At 34.4% G+C, this 21,143-nt stretch overlaps 1 protein-coding gene across 2 annotated transcripts in view; it reads left to right on the plus strand.

Annotated features, from left to right (window-relative positions):
* The window catches only part of Pik3cb (phosphatidylinositol-4,5-bisphosphate 3-kinase catalytic subunit beta), a 140,087-nt gene that overhangs the window by 104,038 nt on the left and 14,906 nt on the right, over positions 1-21,143 (plus strand). For both annotated transcript variants that reach the window (XM_046431708.2, XM_046431709.2), the window contains 6 exons: positions 1,565-1,686; positions 4,988-5,131; positions 6,323-6,422; positions 12,841-13,019; positions 13,823-13,932; positions 15,527-15,605. In XM_046431708.2, the coding sequence (XP_046287664.1) occupies positions 1,565-1,686; positions 4,988-5,131; positions 6,323-6,422; positions 12,841-13,019; positions 13,823-13,932; positions 15,527-15,605 (734 nt within the window). The remainder of the gene's footprint in view (positions 1-1,564; positions 1,687-4,987; positions 5,132-6,322; positions 6,423-12,840; positions 13,020-13,822; positions 13,933-15,526; positions 15,606-21,143) is intronic.

Raw genomic sequence — 21,143 nt, forward strand, 5'->3', positions numbered from 1 at the left:
CTTTATTAGAGTGTTTCTAGATTAGACAAAATTAACATTATTTAATCTGAAAAGGAACTGTTTTACATTATTTAGATAGCTTTAATTGCTCCAGAATCACTGTTGCCTTCTAACCACTTGTCTAAATTCAAGGCTAATTTTCTTTCTTTTTTTTTTTAATACATATTTTTTTTTAGTTGTCAATAGACCTTTTAAAAAAAAAAAATGTGATGCTGAGAATCAAACCCAGTGCCTCACACATGCTAGGCAAGTGTTCTACCACTGAGCCACAACCCCAGCCCTGAAGGTTAATTTTCTTTGAATCCCATTAATGGTGGAAAATAAGATCTAAGCCTTTTTTTTTTTTTTAAGTTTGCACATTTACTTATGTCTCATAGATAGTGTCTTGAGCTATGTATATATATCCAAGAAATGAATCATTATTTCATTAGAATCACAATAGGAAAAGTTTCTAGTACTCCTTTTTTGTTTGTTTTTGCTTTTTTGATAGTGCTGGGGATGGAACCCAGGACCTTGTATGTGTGCCACTGAGCTACACTCCTAGCTCCTCTTGATGTACTCTTAAGATGTCTTAGAGGTTTCATGTATCAACTGTCAAAAATGAAATGAACTAGTTTATGCTTAGTATTCATTTGACCTCTAGGGACAGAAATTTTTACATTCAGGAATTTAGCATGCTTTTCTGATCCCTAAGAGGAAGTGTGAAGCATTGTTTTGAGGTGTAACTTAAGTTCCTCCCATTTTGGTAGAAGAAAGCCAGCAGTGTAGTTTAATAGTTGAGTATTAACTGTGTGTAAGCAAGTATAGGAAAGCATAATTTTATAACCCTGTGCCCACTTTTAGTAGATAAAAGAGTTAATAGAATAAGAAAGAATGAGTTTTGGTTCCTTCCCCAACCAAAAGAATATAAACTATTTTCTCAGTAAATCTAACACCTTGAAAAGTGGAGAGTCAGAAGAAGTGTGGAAAAGGGCTTCATTATATTAATTATGATTTAAACATGTTATGATCAATATAAAGTTTTGTAAATGATCTTTTTCTTTGAATTAAGGACTATATTCTAAACAATAGTTCTGCACCAGTGTCGATTTTGTAAAGTGATATTTTTTTAAAATTAAGAGTTAAACATAAATTTCTTTTTAGTTTTATATTATTAGTAGTAAACTTCTTAAATGTAAATTGCCTTTCATTAGTTTGAGTTTTGCAGCTTATATTTGTTTGTTGAATATTACCTTTAAGTGTTACTTTTTTTTTAAATGTTTCATAATCATTTACTTTTTCCCCTTCTTTTGTCCTTGAGTAATAGTTAATGATTTTAGAATCCATATATTCAGTATCTTATTTCTTATTCAATTTTCAGGTAAGTACTAAATAGTTTTTTTGTTTGTTTGTTTTTTAAACTTAATTATAGAATATTTTGAGATCAATCTTTGTTAGTTCATATTAACCAGGATAGATTTTTGGTGCATTAATAGTTGACCCATATGTGTGCTCCTGTATGCCAAAGGAAAGTACGTTGCTTTTGTCCTCCATTATTTCTGAACCAGTTTCAATTTTTAAACAGCTTCAGGCACTGCTTCAGATATGGCCTAAACTTTCTCCTCGAGATGCTCTGGAGCTTTTGGATTTCAACTATCCGGATCAGTATGTTCGGGAATATGCTGTGGGCTGCTTGCGACAGATGAGGTATCTCTTACAGGTGGCTTTCTTTGGGGCAAGGACTAACTTGAGGGTGGGTAGTTAAGAGCATGCCTCTTTGAATTTCTCATTATAAAGAAGGCCAGCCAGATGTGTGGGTGCATACATGTAATTACAGCTACTTGAGAGGCTGAGGCAGGAGGATTGCAACTTTGAGGTCAGCCTGGGCAACTTAGTGTGGCCCTATCTCAAAATAAGAAGGGGTAGGGTGTGGCTTAGCATCAGAGTGCTTGCCTACTAAGTGTGAGGCAAGGAAGAATGGAGAGAAGGAGGGAAGGAAGGAATCAAGGAAAACTTGAGAGTTGTTGGCTGCTGCTTTTATTGGGTGCTAGTCATATAAGTACTATCAGCCTACCATGTCCCAAATTTCTAGACTCCCCAAAGGAAACAGTGCAGCACAGACCACACTACACAAAGAATTTAGGTGTAGCAAGCCACTAGGTGGTAGAAACCTTTCTGGAGTGTTAATACCCAGATGCCAATCATCGACCAGGTATATGTAAACAGGCTTTTCAAAGGATAGCAGAGAAGCACGTTGTAACTCTTCTTCACTATAACACAGTCTAATACCCAAAATTAAGATGTTAAAATTAAGATATTATGTTACTATCGTATAACAGGTGTTTTAAAAAATGTGGGTTTTTTTTTGTTTTGTTTTTAAGGCTAATATAATATAAAGTTGAAGTCCTTGTTTTCTGGCCCAGTTTTGATTATTTCTGTCCTTTCCTAGAGACAACTTATCGTGAATTTGATGTATCCTCCTATATCAGTTTTTTGTTTCTTCCTACATATTTATATGTATAAAATTACATATAAAACAATAGGGTACATTTTAAATTACATGAATGTGGGTTTTTTTTTTTTTGAGACAGAGTCTCAACTGTGTTGTCCATGCTGGCCCTGAATTCCTGGGCTCAAATAATCCTCTATCTCAGCTTCCTACATGTCTGGGTCTGTAGGAACTCATCACTGTACCGTGCCATATATATTGTCCTATATATTGGCTTTTAAAAATTTAACATTAGGTTTTTGAGGTTAGTCTCTTATGTTATATATAAATGTAGTTTATGGGCTGGGGATGTGGCTCAAGCGGGAACACGCTAGCCTGGCATGCGCGGGGTGCTGGGTTCGATCCTCAGCACCACATAAAATAAAAATAAAAATGTTGTGTCTGCCGAAAACTGAAAAATAAATGAAAAAATAAATAAATAAATGTAATTTATTCTTTTTACCACTGTATATTTGCTACTGTGTAAGAGGGATATCTTATTTATAATTTATTATCCTATTAAGGAAAATTATTGTTTCTCCAAATTTCCTTCTTATAAATAGAGCTGCAGTGAACATGTGCAGTCCCCTTTGGACAGTATATATGTGAGAATCTATAGAATTGAGGAAAGAACAGTCTCAGTGGGGAGTTTCAGGTTTAGCATATGTGGCTTATGTATTGTGTGGTTATTTGAAAATTAAAAGCTCTCAGAACAATATATCCTTTTTCTTCTTTTTAAAATCAGATATGTTTAAAACAATGTGTGAAATACAAAATAAATTAAATAAACTCTTCTATAGTTGTTATTTCTGGGGAGTTAATTTAGATATATAAGAGAAGCTGCCTACTTTTTTTGGTGTGTGTGTTGGGAATGTAGCCCAGTCCTACATCTCCAGTCCTTTTTATTTTTTATTTTCAGACAGGATCTCACTATGTTGCTGAAACTGGTCTCAAATGTGTGATCCTCCTACTTTAGCCTACCAAATTTCTGGGAAATATGGGTTCACTGCCTAACATTACCTTCTGTTTTTAACCACACCCCCTCCCTTTTTTAATATTACTTATAAGTTTTATAATAGGCAGAGATTTTGCAATAAACCTAATTAAGATTGTGGAATAGATAATTTTTAAAAATGAAGCACCCATTTAAGTTTGGATTGGAGAACTGATGGGGAGAAGCCAACTAGTTCTCCTTGGGCTGGACCAAGTGTTTTTCTTAAATGCATTGGTTTCCCTCAGAAGATTGCTATGATCCCCATGTAGCCAATTCTGATGGATTTTTGTGTGTTGAAATTCATAATTATGAGTTTTATTTTTGTCATTTTTTAATTTTTTAAATTTTTTAATTCTAATTTGTTATATATGAGAGCAGAATGCATTACAATTTATATTACACATTTAGAGCACAATTTTTCATATCTCTGGTTGTATACAAAGTATATTCACACCATTTGTGTCTTCATACATGTTTTTGTCACTTAATGCTCTGGGTTTCAGTCCCATATCTTCCTTAGCCTCCTTTCTTAGTCATTTATTGTCGAAGACTGTAGTCAATAATTGGAAAACTTTGATTCATATGTTCATTACTTTAGAAATTGCCTCTAATGGGAGTGTGTTTACAGTGAATAGTTTGGAGATAAGACACCAACTAGAGAACCACTAACTCAGCCCTGTTAATGATGGTATTCTCATTATAATTCAGCAAATCAATATAGTCCCCACTTAGAAATGCCTTCATTTCCTTATTCTTCAAATTATTTGAAGTTAAGATTTTAATTGTTTATTTCTCTGAAGAAGGAATTACTTAACCCTAATTCTAGGAAAGGAAACTAAATTGCTAAAGTACTGATGAAATTTTTGTTTTAAAATGATTGCTTGAGGAGCTGGTGTTGTAGCTCAGTGATAGAGCGCTTGCCTAGCATGTGTGAGGTACTGGGTTCGATCCTTAGCAACACATAAATAAATAAACAAAATTATTGTGTCTGTCGACAACTAAAAAGTTTTTTAAATATTATTTTAGTTGTGGACAGACACAAAACCTTTATTTTATTTGTTTGCTTTTTTTATGTAGTGCTGGGGATCAAACCCAGTGCCTCACGCATGCTAGACAAGCATTCTACCACTGAACCACTATCCCAGCCCCCTAAAATAATATTTTTTTTAAAATTATTGCTTGCTTAAAAGATTTTTAGCATGATCAGAAATCAGTAGTAATAAAGTACCTAACTTTTGGAAACTCTTGGCTAATTTTAAATGTAACCATGTATTGTAACAAGCTAATTCATTTGATAGAAATGTCCCTGTACCTGTTCCTTGATTCTTTCCACTCTCCCACCCCTATCTGAACTCCTGAACTTTCCTTGAGCTATTGTAACAGTGGTACAGGGAATTGAACATGTAACAAGCCTGACCCAGGAGACCCCTGTGTGTCAGTAAGTTAGCATTCAACAGTTATATAGGAAAGGATCTTTTTCTGGCATAACTGGTTGAGTTACTTTGTCTTTTCTTTCTTTCTTTCAGTGATGAGGAACTTTCTCAATATCTTTTACAACTGGTGCAAGTTTTAAAATATGAGCCTTTTCTTGATTGTGCCCTCTCTAGATTCCTATTAGAAAGGGCACTTGCTAATCGGAGGATAGGGCAGTTTCTGTTTTGGCATCTTAGGTAAGTCTGTTGTATTTTTAATTTTGAACCTATGTGTGCTTTAGTAAATATATAAGACATTTAGTGGAATGTTCAGTTGCTGTAATTTTTTCTGTATCATCTGTATAGCATTTACACTGTTTGGTGCCTTCTCATGTTGCTTGATACCCAGACTCGTCATTTAGTAAGGTAATTCACATAAGTGTCCCTTGAGGCCTGCATGATTTTTAACAGAAATTAGTACATAATGTACTTCTATTTTCCAGTAAAATGTACTTATGTCTTAACATGTTTGGGCTAAATGCAGGCTTATTTATTCCTTCCAAAAGGTTAGGGATGGTATTAGCATGACTGCTGTTATTGAATGAAGATAAAATTTTATTATAACAATAGCAATTTTTAATTTCAGTTTCTCTGTTAATTTAGTCATTTCAGAAATACATGAGCCTTATTTCACCAAACTCATATAAGACTAAAATAAGGAATGAGAACCAAAGTTGCTCTTGTGTTTCCTAGAAAAATTATAGATTTTCTCATTTCTTATTTGGTACTCAAGATATTTTGGGTTTTTTCATCCAAACTTTAGACTATTGAAACTTTAGATTATCAGAGAGGGAATAAAAAGATACCTTTCTTAAAGAAAATATTATGACCTCTATAATATTGTATTATTAATTTTAGGGTTTTGTTTCTGAATACTGGTATTCTTATTGATAGATTTTTTTAACTTTTCTCATCTAATTCAATCTTATTTTTAAACCCTCAGGAAGTGACAAGATTAAGTATTCTTTTTTTCAGATATACATGCTATTCCTTAAGTGAGGAAAAAAAATGAATAGATTTAATTCAGGCTTTAGTCAATTGCATGATGATAAGTCAAATTTCATAGACCTGTGTTTCAACTTAACTGTCTTTAACTTGGTAAGACTGATTATTACCTTTCCCCCTCAAAAAGTAAATCAGTCCGGTAAAATGTGAAAATTTTAGATTTCTTGGAATAAAGAATTAACTAATAAAATCTCATGTCTTGTTGAACTCGTGAAGTTTAACAAATTGGAAAGTTGACCATCTCACTAGTAATTATGCCTGAGATGAGGAGTACTTTTATTTTGGTTGGCATCATAAGTCTGTTTCGCAGAATAGAGAAGTCAGTATTTTTATTTGGTCACTTGAAGTGTTTGATAAACCATTTGGATATTAACTTTTCTGCAGGTCAGAGGTGCACATTCCTGCCGTCTCGGTACAGTTTGGTGTGATCCTTGAAGCATACTGTCGAGGAAGCGTAGGCCACATGAAAGTGCTTTCCAAGCAGGTATCAATTGTGTTTTAATATTTATTCAATTTGGTACATAATGTTTGATGTATTTTATCTAGTGCATTTTTCTGCCACCACATTATTTCATAGAAATCTCAGTAACTTAATCCAATTAATATATTCTTTCATGAAAATTTAAGTTATGTGAAGTTCCCACATACTTAGCAGAAAAACATTAACCAAATGCTACATGCAACATAATAAGCTGGAATTCCTCATTTTTTTTTCTGGGTAGCAAATTTTATTAAATTTTTAAATGAATTTAATGCAAAGTTAAGGAAATTTATCCATTGGGGAAGAGGAGGTAAAATTATAGGCAACCTGAAATAAAAAAAAAAATATTATGATTTAGTTTGTCCCTATCCCCACTCCCCCTGATTAAATTTACCCAATTTTCAATCAGTTTTATGGCACAAATATTTTAAATTATCTTCAAGTCTATCTTATAAACAGTTCAAGGGAAGTTATTTCCTTTTCCTTGACTAATTTGACCGGCATTCCTGAAAATTATTTTGAGTGTTATTCTGAATTATGTTAATGTGTGTTGAATTCAGCTCTGTGTTTGATATCCTCATATTTTCTATATTAATAGCATGCTTTAAATTTTAATACAATATTGCTATTAGATCTGGTTAACAAGGGGTATGATAACAGTGGTAACAGTGGCTGTGAAATCTTTAAACCTTGTTTTTTCACATTCCTGAGTTACTATTTCCATTTGGTAAAGTGTGGTTCATAAACTTTGCCACATCTTTTGGATTGAGATATTTTGAGACCCAAGTCTATGGGTATTATTATTTCTATAATTCAGAATCCTCAAAGTTACTTTTTCAAACTCTATGTATATATCTGGAATTGTGGTTTTTCTCTTACAGTCCTGAGATATTACTAATAATATTACTGTAAGTTTTCACATATGCCAAGAACCACACCATGTATTTTAAGTGTGTTATTTTATTTTACTCTAATAATGGCCAGAGTAGTTACCAATAAAATTCTCATTTGTCAGAGAAACAGACTTCTTTTGCTTAAAAATTGGTAGCTATTTATTAAAGAACAGAATTGTTTTGAACTTGAGTCTGTCTAGCTATATAAAGCTAAAGTTCTTTGTATTATGCTGAGTTTTCAGACTTTTTTTAGCAATACAACTCTTTTCTTTTAATTTTTAAATTTATTTTTTATTCTTCTTAGTTATACATGACCGTAGACTCCATTTTGATAAAAATTATACAAGCATGGAGTATATCTTATTCTAATTGAGATCCCATTCTTGTGGGTGGACACAATGGTGAGATATACTTAGGTATTTTCATATGTGTACATAGGAAAATTGTTAGATTTATTCTACTGTCTTTCTTATTCCTATCCCCGCTCTCCTTCTTTCCCCTTTGTCTAACCTATTACACTTCTCTTCTCACTCCCCACCAACACACACACCCCCCATTGTGGTTTAGCTTCCACATATCAGCGAAACATTCAACCTTTGCTTTTTTGGGATTGGCTAATTTCATTTAGCATAATAGTCTCCAGATCCATTCATTTACTGGCAAATGTCCTAAAGTCATTCTTCTTTATGGCTAAGTTATATTCCATTGTGTATGTTTAGCATAATTTCTTTATCCATTCATCTGTTAATGGGCATGTATCTGGGGTTGGTTCCATAGTTTAGCCATTGTGAATTGTACTGCTGTGAACATTGATGTGGCTGCATCACAGTAGTAGGCTGATTTTAAATCCTTTGGGCACATGCTGAGGAGTAGAATAACTAGGTTGAATGGGATTCCATCCCTAGTGTTTTGAAGAATCTCCATCCTGCTTTCCAGAGTCCTCACACCAATTTACATTTCCACAAACAATATATGAATGTTCCCTTTTCCCCACATCCTCATCAACATTTGTTGTTACTTGTATTGTTGATTGTTGTCATTCTGACTGGAGTGGGATAAAATCTCAGTGTAGTTTTAGTTCACATTTCTGTAATTGCTAGAGATGTTGAACCTTTTTTTATATGTTTGTTGACCATTCATATTTCTTCTTCTGTGAAGTGTCTTTTAATTCCTTTGCCCATTTATTGATTGGGTTATTTGTTTTTATGGTGTTAAGCTTTTTGAGTTCTTTGTATATCCTGGATTAACACCCTATGTGAGGTGCATAGGGCAAAGATTTTCTATCATTCGGTAGGCTCTCTCTTCTCACTCTTGTTTCCTTTGCTATGAATAAGCTTTTTAGTTTTATGCCAATCCATTTATTGGTTTTTAAATTTTATTCCTTGTGCTTTAGGAGTCTTGCTAAGGAAGTCAGTTTCCTGAGCCAGTATGTTGAAGTGTTGGACCTACATTTTCTTTTAGTATGTTCAGGGTTTCTGGTCTAATTCCTAGGTCTTTGATCCAGTTAGAGTTGATTTTTGTGCAGGATGAGAGGTAGAAGTTAACTTTCATTCTGTTACATAGGGATTTCCAGTTTTCCCAGCACATCTTTTTCTTGTGTCTTTGTATGCTGTCTTACTAAACAAAATCATTTCAATATGGGGGTCATTTTCGACAGTTGCAGTCTCAGTATCCAGTTTACTCTTAAATTTGTTTTGAAGGTAATCCTGACTTACATAGCTAAGTAATTTCAAGTTGAATTGGGTTGTGTTTGGGAATCACCATACCCACCATTTCCAACTCCCTAATGGTGGCATTAATTTCTTCATTCTCTGTAGCACTGCTTTTTACTTATTATTTTCCTCGTAGAGACAGTTCTAAAGGCCCCCACCTGTCCTTTCTTAACCATAACAGCTCTCACTCCACAATTGGAAACTCTGCCAGCTGTAGAACATATCTGTTCCAATTATGCATTCAGAAGCTGGGGAGATGACAGAATGAGTTTGGCAATCTCTACTGTGAAATGGTCCTGAGCTACAATTCCATTGATGCCTGAGCTCATAAGTCCTTACCCTGACTGATGCACTATAATGACATTTTGGATCTCCTGAAATTAGTATTAATTCAGAGCGAGTGTCCAGTGGTCTCAAAAAGTCTGATTATTTATTTATTTTCAATGCACAGTTACTTTGGTAAAAGGTCATAGGTCCTTTTGTGAAAGGCTTGACGAGAGAGTCTATAGTTCTTAGAGAATTTAGGAGCATTCATAGGTGTCATCAGTACTGATGCAAATATTGGGGGAATTTGTAGCTTCATTGTGGCTAGGTTTGTGGGCACAAGTTGGAAGTGAATCCTGAAGGCTTACTGCCTGTTTACTTATTCTTGTGATGGAGTATGTATCAGGTCACAAACTGTACATGACTAGTAAATATCAGAGTACTTTAATCTTGCTGATATATTCTAAAACCAATATATTCAATCCACTTTGCTGAAATCTGTTATAGTATTGAAGTCTTTTTCAGATTTTGCTTTCTGGTGCATCATTTTTACCTTATGCAAAGGCTCTCCTACTCAGTTAGCTCTTACAGACTGTTTATCTCACGTGAAGGCCTTTTATTTCATCCCTCATCTTTCATTCATTCCTATACCTCTGTGGTGCTCTACCCTATTTTTATATCAGATCTGTTTAGTTGTTAAATTATGCTATACTTTTTCTTAGTCATTTGCATTGCCAGAGAAATTCTAATGGATCTTTATTAGATGTTTTTAATACTTAGAAATTTTCTTGATGCTAACTATCTCTGATCCTGTCCTTTTGGAAAGTATATTATTGATGGGAATAATGCTAACATTGATTTATCACTTATTATAAGATCTTCATAACAAGATGGGGATAATTTTATCAATCCCTTTAATTTTATAGATCTCTTAAGTATATGTCACATCTGTATCTTTTATGTTCATGACTACCGTCCTAATGTAATCAATTGTCCTCTCATTAGGACTTCATTAAACTCCTAAATTGGGCCTCTTGTTCCCATTCTTGTATTTCTCCCCTCACATTTTTTGTGCAATTGATAAAGTGATTTTATTGCAAATTGTGTTATATCATTTTCTTTTTTAAATATCTACAATAATTTTTCATTATACTTAATAAAAATTTTCTAGCAAAGCCTGTAAGGTCCCACTGGGTCCCTTCTTATTTGACCTCATAAAACTATTGTCTTCCTCATTGATAGATCAAACCATACTGTACATTTTCTTTGTTTTCTGAGAACTTCACCCTGACTTTTATAAACAGAGGTATCTTTTCTTGACTGATAAATTTTAAGAGGAAAAGTATAGCCTTTACATGGCAGTTCTTGTTATTACTGTAAACCTGTAAACTGATCGTGTGTTGAAACACTTAAAATATTTGACTTTGGCCATTCAAGACACTGTTCCAGGAAATGAATATCACACAATTAGAGATGGGGCATAAAAATTCCCAACTGTACAAATGTGAAAGAAATTCAAGTTTGAAATATTTCAAAAAGTTCCTTTTTGCAAAAAAAAAAAAAACCTGTTTTTGTTGTTGCTGTTATTTTGTTTTTTGGTACCAGGGATTGAACTCAGAGACATCCCACCACTGAGCTACATCCCCAGCCTTATTTTGTATTTTATTTAGAGGCAGGGTCTCACTGAGTTGCTTTAGTTCCTCGCGGTTGCTGAGGCTGGCCTTGAACTTGTGATCCTCCTGCCTCAGCCTCCGGAGCCACTGAGCCTGGCAAGAGCCCAGTTTTCATCTGGTTCCCTCATCACCAATATTTGTATAGCTCCTGAAATAACTGAGAAGTGGAGTGTCTATGCTTTTGACAAATGGCTAACTTGGTCAGCTTCAACAGTCTTGGTTTTATCATTATGCTACTTGGGACCTTTTTAGTTTGCTATGAACAAGGTCTCAGTAGAAAGTGGATGCTTAAATTCACACTTCTACATAGTTTTAGTGGTTTTCTTGCATGGAAGCCAAGTTTAAAAATGAAAACTTTTGTTCATGGAATTTCAAGCTCCTGGGTTTTCCTTCTCCTTCCTTCCTTCTTTTTCTCTTCCTCCGCTTCTCCTCCCCCTCTGTACCTTACCTCCCTCCTTTCATACTGGGAATTGAATCCAGGGGTGCTCTACCACAGAGTTACATCTTCAGCCTTTTTTTTTAAACCAGGAATTATACCCAGGGGTGCTTAGCTACTGAGACACATCACCTGTCTCAACCCTTTTTAATTTTTATTTTGAGACAGGGTCTCACTAAGTTGCATAGGGCCTCGCTAAGTTGCTGAGGCTGGCTTTGAAACTGTGATCCTCCTGCCTCAGCCTCCTAAGCCACTGGGATTACAGGTATGCACTGCCACGCCTGGCTCCAGCCATTTTGTGAGACAACGTTTTGCTAAATTGCTGAGACTAGTCTAGAATTCGCAGTCCTCCTGCCTCAGCCTCCTGAATCACAGGCACATGCCACTACACTTGCCTCATAATGCTTGTTTTACTCATATTTTTATTTTTGTTATATATTATCTGTTTTTTTCAGTGCTTTTATTATTTGTTTTTTCCATTTTTAATAATATACTTATAAAACAAAATGCTTTCTGATTTATGGTTGACTGAAGCTGTTATATTCTTATGAATTTTATATAATATAACTTAAAAGACCTCAGTTATTAACCCATTAAGTTCCAAGTTTTCATTTCTACAAATATTTCAACAAAATGACACAAATGCATTAAAATAGGTTGGGCATTACAATCTACAGCTCATATTAATTAATGTTATAATTATATCCTTATGAACAATTATATTCTACATTATATTTCAGTTTTTATAGGTCTTCTACATCTGGGACAGTGAGACAGAATGGGTTAAACAGTAAAGTTGACTTTTAAACATAATGGTTTCTGTTGATTTGGCCATTGTTAATCCGCCTTGTAATGCTTGCAAAAGTTTATTTGCATAAGTTTTGATAGCCGGTTACCTCATCATGAAAACAAGAAACTTAGTCTTGGACAACAAATACTTTTTACACAGTAATCTATTCTATCTATATATCCTGTTAATGGAGGGACAATATTCTGAGAAGATGTCATACAAGAGCATGACAAGAAGTAGATATTAATGTTGAATATCAGAAACCTCAGGATTACTTTTACACAGGTAAAAGTAATATATTGTGGTGTAGGCCAAGTGGAGTGGTTCAGATTGGAGGCGTTTCAAATTCTGTTACTTGGTGAAGATGTGAGTTGTTTAAGGTCATGCGTATCTTCTTAAATACCCACTGTCTGTGGCTGTTCACTTTCTCCTAATTTATAAGTTTTCATTTGAGAAAAGAGTTACAGAATGTTTTAAAATTATGCCTTAAGTAAACAATACTAAAAATCAGTTTTTTATTTTATTGTATGTAATGATTTGTCATAAACCAAACATGATATGTGTGTTGTTATTGATTAATGTGATCACATGGTATTACATTATATTATTTTAACCACAAGTAAATTTTGGGCCTGGGGAAACTTATATTTCAGGTCGAAGCACTCAACAAGTTAAAAACTTTAAATAGTTTAATCAAACTGAATGCAATGAAGCTAAACAGAGCTAAAGGGAAGGAAGCTATGCACACTTGTTTAAAACAGAATGCTTACCGGGAAGCCCTCTCTGACCTGCAGTCACCTCTGAATCCATGTGTCATCCTCTCAGAACTCTAGTAAGTGATCTCCTATATTTTGCACAGTGAGTCTCCCATGAAAATTTCAGTGCAGAAAAGATTTCTGAACATTGCCTTGTGGGTGTAGTAGGGCCAATTTGAGCCCCAGAAAATGGATATGATTACAGAAAATATTAAAAGTCCTCATAGATGGTGCTTGAATTCAGTAAAATACGTACCTAACAGCTCAGTTTACTGTGGGGTTAATAAGAGTTATTACAAATTAATTTCCTTTCAGTTGCATTTAATTAAAAGTCATTTTCTACATTACTGTTTTTTAAGAGTTAAAAATTTCACATGAGCAAAATCTTGGAAACCACAATAAATTATTTGGTAATTTACTTTTCTTTTTTAAAATGAAATCTTGAATGAATTTGGAAACTGATTTCTCACTTTCTCTTTCATACAAAGGTAATAATGGAAAAATAATACTGTATATTCAATATAATAGTATTCAAAATTCATTCCTCTTTAAGAAATCAAGAGTGATCTCATAATATTTTTAACTTTAATCCAGTGGTATGTTCTAATTTTTTAGAACATAAAGTTAAGGAAATATAAGGATATAAGGAGAAATTTCAGCAGAAGCAGTGAGAAGGACAGTTCCTGGGTGTTTGAGTCTAGTCCATCTAGTGCTGGTTATGCCATCAGTGTTTTCCTTGCAGTTCCTTTTTTACTGAAAGTTGCCTAGCTCTGACTTTTGCAGACCTTCAAGGGGACGAGCAAGGGATTTTCCTGCAAAAATATAGTCTGGTCATATTATTGCACTGAAGTAGGCTGATTTTCCCTTTGATTGATTTCAGTGTTGAAAAGTGCAAATACATGGATTCCAAAATGAAGCCTTTGTGGCTAGTGTACAACAACAAGGTATTTGGTGAAGATTCAGTTGGAGTGATTTTTAAAAATGGTGATGGTAAGTACAGAGGTTTTTACAGTGCCAAATTGCTTAGAGTTTTTTATTTATTGCTAAACTTGCTTTATTTGAGAGATGTGTATAAGTTTATGACAATTGGCACCTGAAAAATAGCTATCACTGGTTGTAAAGTCAGATTCAACAGATCCTAAATATCCCCCGCCCCGCTTTCTTTGGGAAAATGACTTCTATAATTCATTTACATTTACTGTCTAATAAACCTCTTTTTCTCCCACTGCAAAATACAAAATCTGTCTACTCCTTGATAAAAGCTTGTAAAATACAAGAGAATATTTCAGTAATGTAGTCACATATTCTGTTTCAGTGATAGCAATATTGATTTTACTGCTATAGATTTGTATTTTAATAAGATATATGACTGACCAAGATTTGATAAAGAAAATGGTTGAGAAGGAATTGTGCCAACCAAAAGGCAGTCATGTCTTCATAGTTGTGAGACTACAAGCAAATCCTGTGCAACTCATTGAGCTTCAGGTCTTCGTATGAATCCTGACAATTATAGAATCTTTATGCCAGAGTTGTTTAAGGCAATTAAATGAGATGATATAAGTAAGCATGCTTATCATAAGATGTACTTACAACTTCTTTATAAAGAGGGCTGGGGATGTGGCTCAAGCCGTAGCGCTCTCGCCTGGCATGCGTGCAGCCCAGGTTCTATCCTCAGCACCAATACAAACAAAGATGTTGTGTCTGCTGAAAACTGAAAAATAAATATTGAAATTCTCTCTCGCTCTCTCTCTTAAAAAAAAAAAACAAAAAACTTGCAGCTGACTGGCACCTGATCCCCCAACCTGAAGAGTCAGCTGCAAGTTTCTTAAAAAAAAAAAAAAAAAAGAACTCAGAGTATTTTTGCTAGACTTTAACCACACTTAACATACAAATAATTAGCAACAACAACAACAAAACACTTGTGATTACTTTCACATAGTCACATAGTACTCTTGGGCATGATAATAAATATGTCCAACCATTAGTTTTTTGGGCCCATAATACAGTTACTACTTGTATGATTTATGAGAACTTCTTGTACTACTCTAAAAACAAATGAGCAATATAGTAGAATATGAATGCAATGTGACACAAACAATTGTTCTTTTGTTTGTTTTGGGGGGATTTGGGGGATTGAATGCAGGGTAACTTTAACACTGAGTACACCCCCAGTTTTTTGTGTGTGTTTCATTTTTTATTTTGAGTCAGGGTCCCACTAAGTTGCTGAGGCTGGCCTCAAATTTGTGATCCTTCTTCCTCAGCTTCCTGAGTTGCTGAGATTATGGGTGTGCACCACTGTGCCCAGCTTAATACAGTTTTACAGCATCCATACAATTAGCACAGTAATTTATAAGTGGTAAACAATTTAAAAATTATTTTTATTTAATAATAGAAATGTTATAGGGACATGCTAATCAATGAGCCTATTTTATTAGTGATGTGGTCAACACTAAAATTCTGTTTTAAAAAAGCATAGCTTTTTTTAAATGATTTTAGTTAAATCTGATTGAATTACCTAATGTTGAATTAATGTGTTAGTAGGCATAAAATGGAAAGCATTTATAACTTAAGTTTTTCCCCTTAGATTTACGACAGGACATGTTAACACTCCAAATGCTGCGTTTGATGGATTTACTCTGGAAAGAAGCTGGTCTGGATCTTCGGTGAGATTTCTAGTGAACTTATTTTTTGTCTTTTGTTTTCTTCCCAGCAAAATTTCTTAAACTTCATGATGATTCCTTCCCTCCTGCTATATTAATTGTTGTTTGTGCTATTTAATATAGTACTTTACAGGTACTTTCAAATACATTCTCTTATTTAAACCACATTAGATTTAAAACTATATATGGCCTGAGATTTCAGAAAAAAGGGCGGGTTTAGACTTCAGGAAGGCTTGGACAGAGAGCAAGAATCACATTTCAACCAATGGTTTGAAATTCTTTTTTAAAAATATGTGAAACAGTTGCTATTTATTGACTGAATCAGGCATTGTATTAGATTCTTCACATATTTAATGTCACGTAAACTTTAAAATCATAAGATTGTGTAATTCCTTTTTTAACACATGAAAAAATTAAGGCAATAGAGATTTTTTTTAAAAAAATTTTACAAAAAATATTAAGTAGCAGAGTCAGATTCAAATCCAGGACTGTTCACTCTAAGCTTACTGTCTTTCTATTATTTTAACAGTCATCCAAATGAGAAAAAATTGTGATAAGACATGTCCAATAACTCTTTTTTAAAAAATATTTTTATTAGTTGTTGATGGATACTTACTTACTTACTTACTTATTTATTTATATGTAGTGCTGAGATTCGAACCCAGTGCCTCACACATGCTAGACAAGAGCTCTACCACTGAGCCACAACCTCAGCCCCTGTCCAGTAACTCTTTATCAAAGTATTATGGTGTCCCAAATAGCTAAAAAAGGAAAAGAGTTTCCTGTTTTTGGAACTTTGCAGAATACACTTTTCCAGTTCTGTTAAGATGGAAAGAGCAGTTTGCTCTGGTTATTTTTCCTTTCATGGGTCTATAAATGAGATTAGAATAAGGATGAGAGATCATAATACATCCAAAAAGGACCCTGTGGTTACCTTAAGTGACATACTCTTGGCCTTAAATTAGGATGTATTTCTAAATAGCTCTGTTTTAAAAACAAAATCAGTAGCTATGAATAGTTAAGAAGTTTTTGTTCAGTACTGCATAGGTAAGAGGGATGGATCATTTAAGAAACTCTCTGCAAGGGTGTCAAACAGAGGGTTTGAAATTTTATTTGTAAATAAAATGTTACTGACACATAGCCATTTGTAGCTGCTTTTTTGCTGAAACAGTAGTTAGTCTGCAATGCCTAAATACTATCTGATGCATGCTAACATGAGTTTACTGCCTCTTCCTATATAAAAGAAAACCCTAAGCAAATGTTTTTACTAATTGAGTTCACAAAAAGGAGAGAAACTTTACACATAGACTTGGTAACTTATTTGTTCTTCCCAGAGTCAGCACATAGGCTATACAGTGATTCCCTCTGCCGATAACAGATTCTGTCCATATGATTGGTCTTTTTGAGTTGTGAAAGACTGAACTGATGACTTTATCCTAGCTTTCTTAGTTCCATAAGCCTAACTGAAAACTCCAACCCACCTCTTTTCTCTTAGTTTCAGTTTTGTCCAAATGTAAAGCACATTTTGCATCAAATGAAGTACTTTTTAACCTCAGATAAAGGGAGGCAGCCACATGTAAGAATGCCAGAAATAAACTTAGTGGCTGTCTGATGGGAAACATTGTGTGTCTAACAAGAAAAAGGAACTTATCTGTCCAGTGGGATCTTTTCTGACTTTTTGTCCTCTGACCCCATGTTTTAAAAAAATATGAAAGGCTTTAATTCTTTTTTAGTTCATTTTCAAACTAATGTCTTTTTCTCACCAAAACTTTTTTACTGTTTCTATAAATATATGTGCTCCAGTGTTCCTATTGTGTTTGTTTTTCTTTTAAAGCCAGCTGTTCAGGTTAAACTGGGTCATGTAGCACACACTCTTTTAAGTTCAATTCCAAATCTTTGGATACCCTTCATACATTACTATTTTAGTACTTGTAAGAGTACCATGTTTGCATAAATGAAAAATCTATATTGCTCATTTAAAATTTTCTCTCCTGTCTCATAATACTCTTTTGCTATCTTTTATGTCAAATTATAACATAAGCTATCAGTATGTTGAGATATCTTAACCTCCTTATATCTTGACAACACTTAATCTTAGCCAAAAGGCTAAGAAGCAATCCTTTGGTCAACAAATGACCTTTTCTTTGAAGTGTCTGATAGGCTGTCTACATGTAAATCCATCGGGCCTTGGGGAGATTTAACAATGCTCTGTATACCTGCCTTCCTATGCTACACATAAAATGTTGTGTCCAAGTTTATTTCTGAGTTGCAGTAATGGAGTTTACTTCCCTTTTAAGAGACCCATGCAGAAGTTACATATAAGATATTTAATGATCAGTCCCAGAGGGGTGAAGGAAGGATATGAAAATAATGTAAACATGAGGTAAAAGATTTACACTTTCCTCCTTCAGAGGCAGTGAGCTATAAGGTACTAATCAAGATTTGGGTCAGTGTGTTGAGTCAAGACCAAAGAAGACTTGGTACATATCTATTAAGTAAAGATATGAATCTGCCATCCTCACTGCTCTAGAATTCATTTCATTTTGTAATTTTTGCTTTAATTTGAAAATTAACACATTGCTCCTTGGGTCAGATTATGAGGAAGGTAAACATTACTGAAAGTGCTGTCATGGCCTTTACAAGAAGTGTAGAAGTTCGTTGCAAAGGAGACCTAGATAAGATGATCAGGGCTCCAAGAGTTTGTCCCCAGCTTGACTTCTGTCAAACTGTCTTTCTGACAAGGATGTTTTTTCCTTCCGGTTGTGAATGTTCCATCCTCAAGGCACTGAGTGCTTTCATCATTGCCTGCTTTTGAAGAGGAAGTTATTGGACTTGTGCCCTATTTTGTTGCAAGTGGGGCAGGAGGAGATGCAGGAAAGTGTGAAAGTGCACTTTAACCTGACAGTGTTTGCTTTACATGTGTTGTGTCATGATAAGGATAAAGGGTGTCAGTAAAAATATTAGTGCTACAAAGCTGCCTTTCTTATTTGGAGGTAATGTTTTTTTAAGGAGAAATAAATGAATAATGCAGGTGTAAAACAGTCCATTGGTATATCAAGTCGACCAGCATGTAATTTGACAGTTTTGGCTTTCATCCTTATTTTGTTAGACTAGCAAAGTGCTAGAAGATGTATAAAATAATTTAATTTTTCTTTGGAAGGAATTTTAGAAAGTCTCCTTTTTAATCTGATTGTTAACTTGCTAATATACTCATACACTCCCTCCCCCCAACCCCACCTCTTTCCCCTTTGCATAAAGTCCAGAAGGTTTTCCAGGAGAGTGACAGAAGTCCTTATAGGCCCCTACAGTGCCCTACATGGTCTTCTAACATTTACTCTGTCCTCTCTCCACTCCGCTCTCATGCTCCCCCCTCATACTCCACTCCAGCCTTCCTGTCTTTACTCTTCGTGGAGATCTTTCTTAACTCCTGCTATGTTTTCCTGGTACTTCTCCCTCATACAGAGATCACATGCATATTGTGCATTTGTGCGTTTAAGTTCAGTGAGAGTAGGGATTGCTTATTTCTGAATCACCATTTGACATCTGAGACATTGTTTGACACATAGCTGCACCCAACTATTTATTAAACCCATAAATCCTGTTCATAGCATTTCTATAGTACCTGATCTTTAGTTGAACCTTCCAATGTATCTCTTGCAGTTTTCAAGTTGTTATTATAGTTTTTTTAAATGTAGAGAAAATACTTGCAACCAAAATGGGAAAAACACATTAATATACATAAAGCTCATATAAATCACTAAGAAAAATGTTTAGAATTCTAATAAATAGGCAAAGGATATAAATGGCTAATTCACAAAAAAATTCTTCTTGTTTTTTTATGTGGTGCTGAGGATTCAACCCAGGGTCTTATGCATGCTAGGCAAGCGCTCTGCCACTGTGCTACAGCCCCAGCCCAATAATAAATTCTTCTTAAAATGGCCAAAAGAGAAAAATTTTATCTTTAGCAGGAATCAAATAAGAACAAATCAAAGCAAAATGCGGGCTGGGTTGTGGCTCAGAGATAAAGCGCTCACCTAGCATGTGTGAGGCACTGGGTTCGATCCTCAGCACCACATAAAAAAAAGATATTGTATCCACCTATAATTTAAAAATAAATTTTAAAAAAATGCAGGAATTTGTCAAATCGAATCCTGTCAGTGAAGAAATCCTTAAAAAAAAAAAAGCAAAGTGCTACTTATGAATTTGGCAAAAATTATTTTAATCAATAATCTAAAATATTTCTTAGTGTGTGGTATTGGTAGCCACTCTGGATGTCTAGCTAATAAAAATATCAAGTCTCATCTTCCTGGCAGACTATCAGCCTTTTCTACCTTTTCAGTCACCTCTTTTCAGTTAAAGTTTGTCTCTAAGGAGTTCATAATCCTGCAGGGGAGGTAAAATTTCAATGCAGGAAATACGAAGTCAGCATGCAGACCTGTTGGCTTCACATTTGGTGCTGTCATTTTAACAATCCATTCAATTGCTGTAAAACATGTAGCAGTTCTTCATTCACATTATTCTCCCTATGTATTTTTATTTACACAGAAATAGTCTGTTACTCTGGAGATTATGTTAGGTTAAAAAGATAGTTTTAGAGCTGCACAGACCCAGTTTTAACTCTCAGATCTTACATGTTAGTTAAATGTGTGATTTGGGGCAGGTTACTTACATTCCTCATTTGTAAAATTGGGAACTTGCTTCATAAGGATTTTGTTATTAAATGTGCTTATTGATTCACAAATATTTATTGAGCATCTGTTCTGTGTCAGGCATATTTTCAGTCACTGAGGATACTGTAGTGAGTAATAAGATATCCCTGCCTGATAAACTTATATCCTAATGGTGGATACAGATAAATAAGTAAAATGTACAGGATGTTGGATAGTGTTGAGGTGTATACAGAAGAATAAAGCAAGGAAGAAATAGTGAATATTGGTCAAGGATAGTGTATTTTAAATAGGATGATCCAGGAAGTTCTCACTGAAAAGTTGATATTTCAGGAGCGATTTCCTAGAATTGAGGGGGAAAGCCATATAGATGTCTTGAGGAGGAATATTCCAGAAGAGAAAACAACACGTGCAAAGGAATAGCTGAATATTTTGCCTAATATGTTTGAGGCCAATGTGATAGGAACAAAGTTAGTAATAGGGAGAAGTAGAAGAGATGAAGGAGGCCAGATTAAAGAAGGCTTTCAAGCCATGGCAAGCATGTTGGCTTTCACTCTAAGGTGGAAAGCAATCACAGACATTTTGATCAGGGGAGTGATAGCATATGCATACATTTTAAATGAATCATAGTCCTGTTGCATTTAGAACAGACTATGATGTATACACTGGCAGACCACTTAGGAAACTTCAATAATTGAGATAAAGGTTAGTTTGACTCCTGTTAGCAGAGGAAGAGTGGGAGTGGGGAAATATTTGGACTCTGGATACATTTTCAAGGCAGATAAATTAAATGTTGGTCATGAAAGAAAGAGAAGAGTCAAAGGTGACCTTAAGGTTGTGGGCTTGAGCAGTTAGAAAGGTGAAGTTGTCCTGA

Source organism: Marmota monax, unplaced genomic scaffold, assembly GCF_021218885.2.
Source record: "Marmota monax isolate L192 unplaced genomic scaffold, Marmota_monax_Labrador192_F-V1.1 WCK01_AAM20220418_F8-fsc00022, whole genome shotgun sequence".
NCBI lineage: Eukaryota > Metazoa > Chordata > Mammalia > Rodentia > Sciuridae > Marmota > Marmota monax.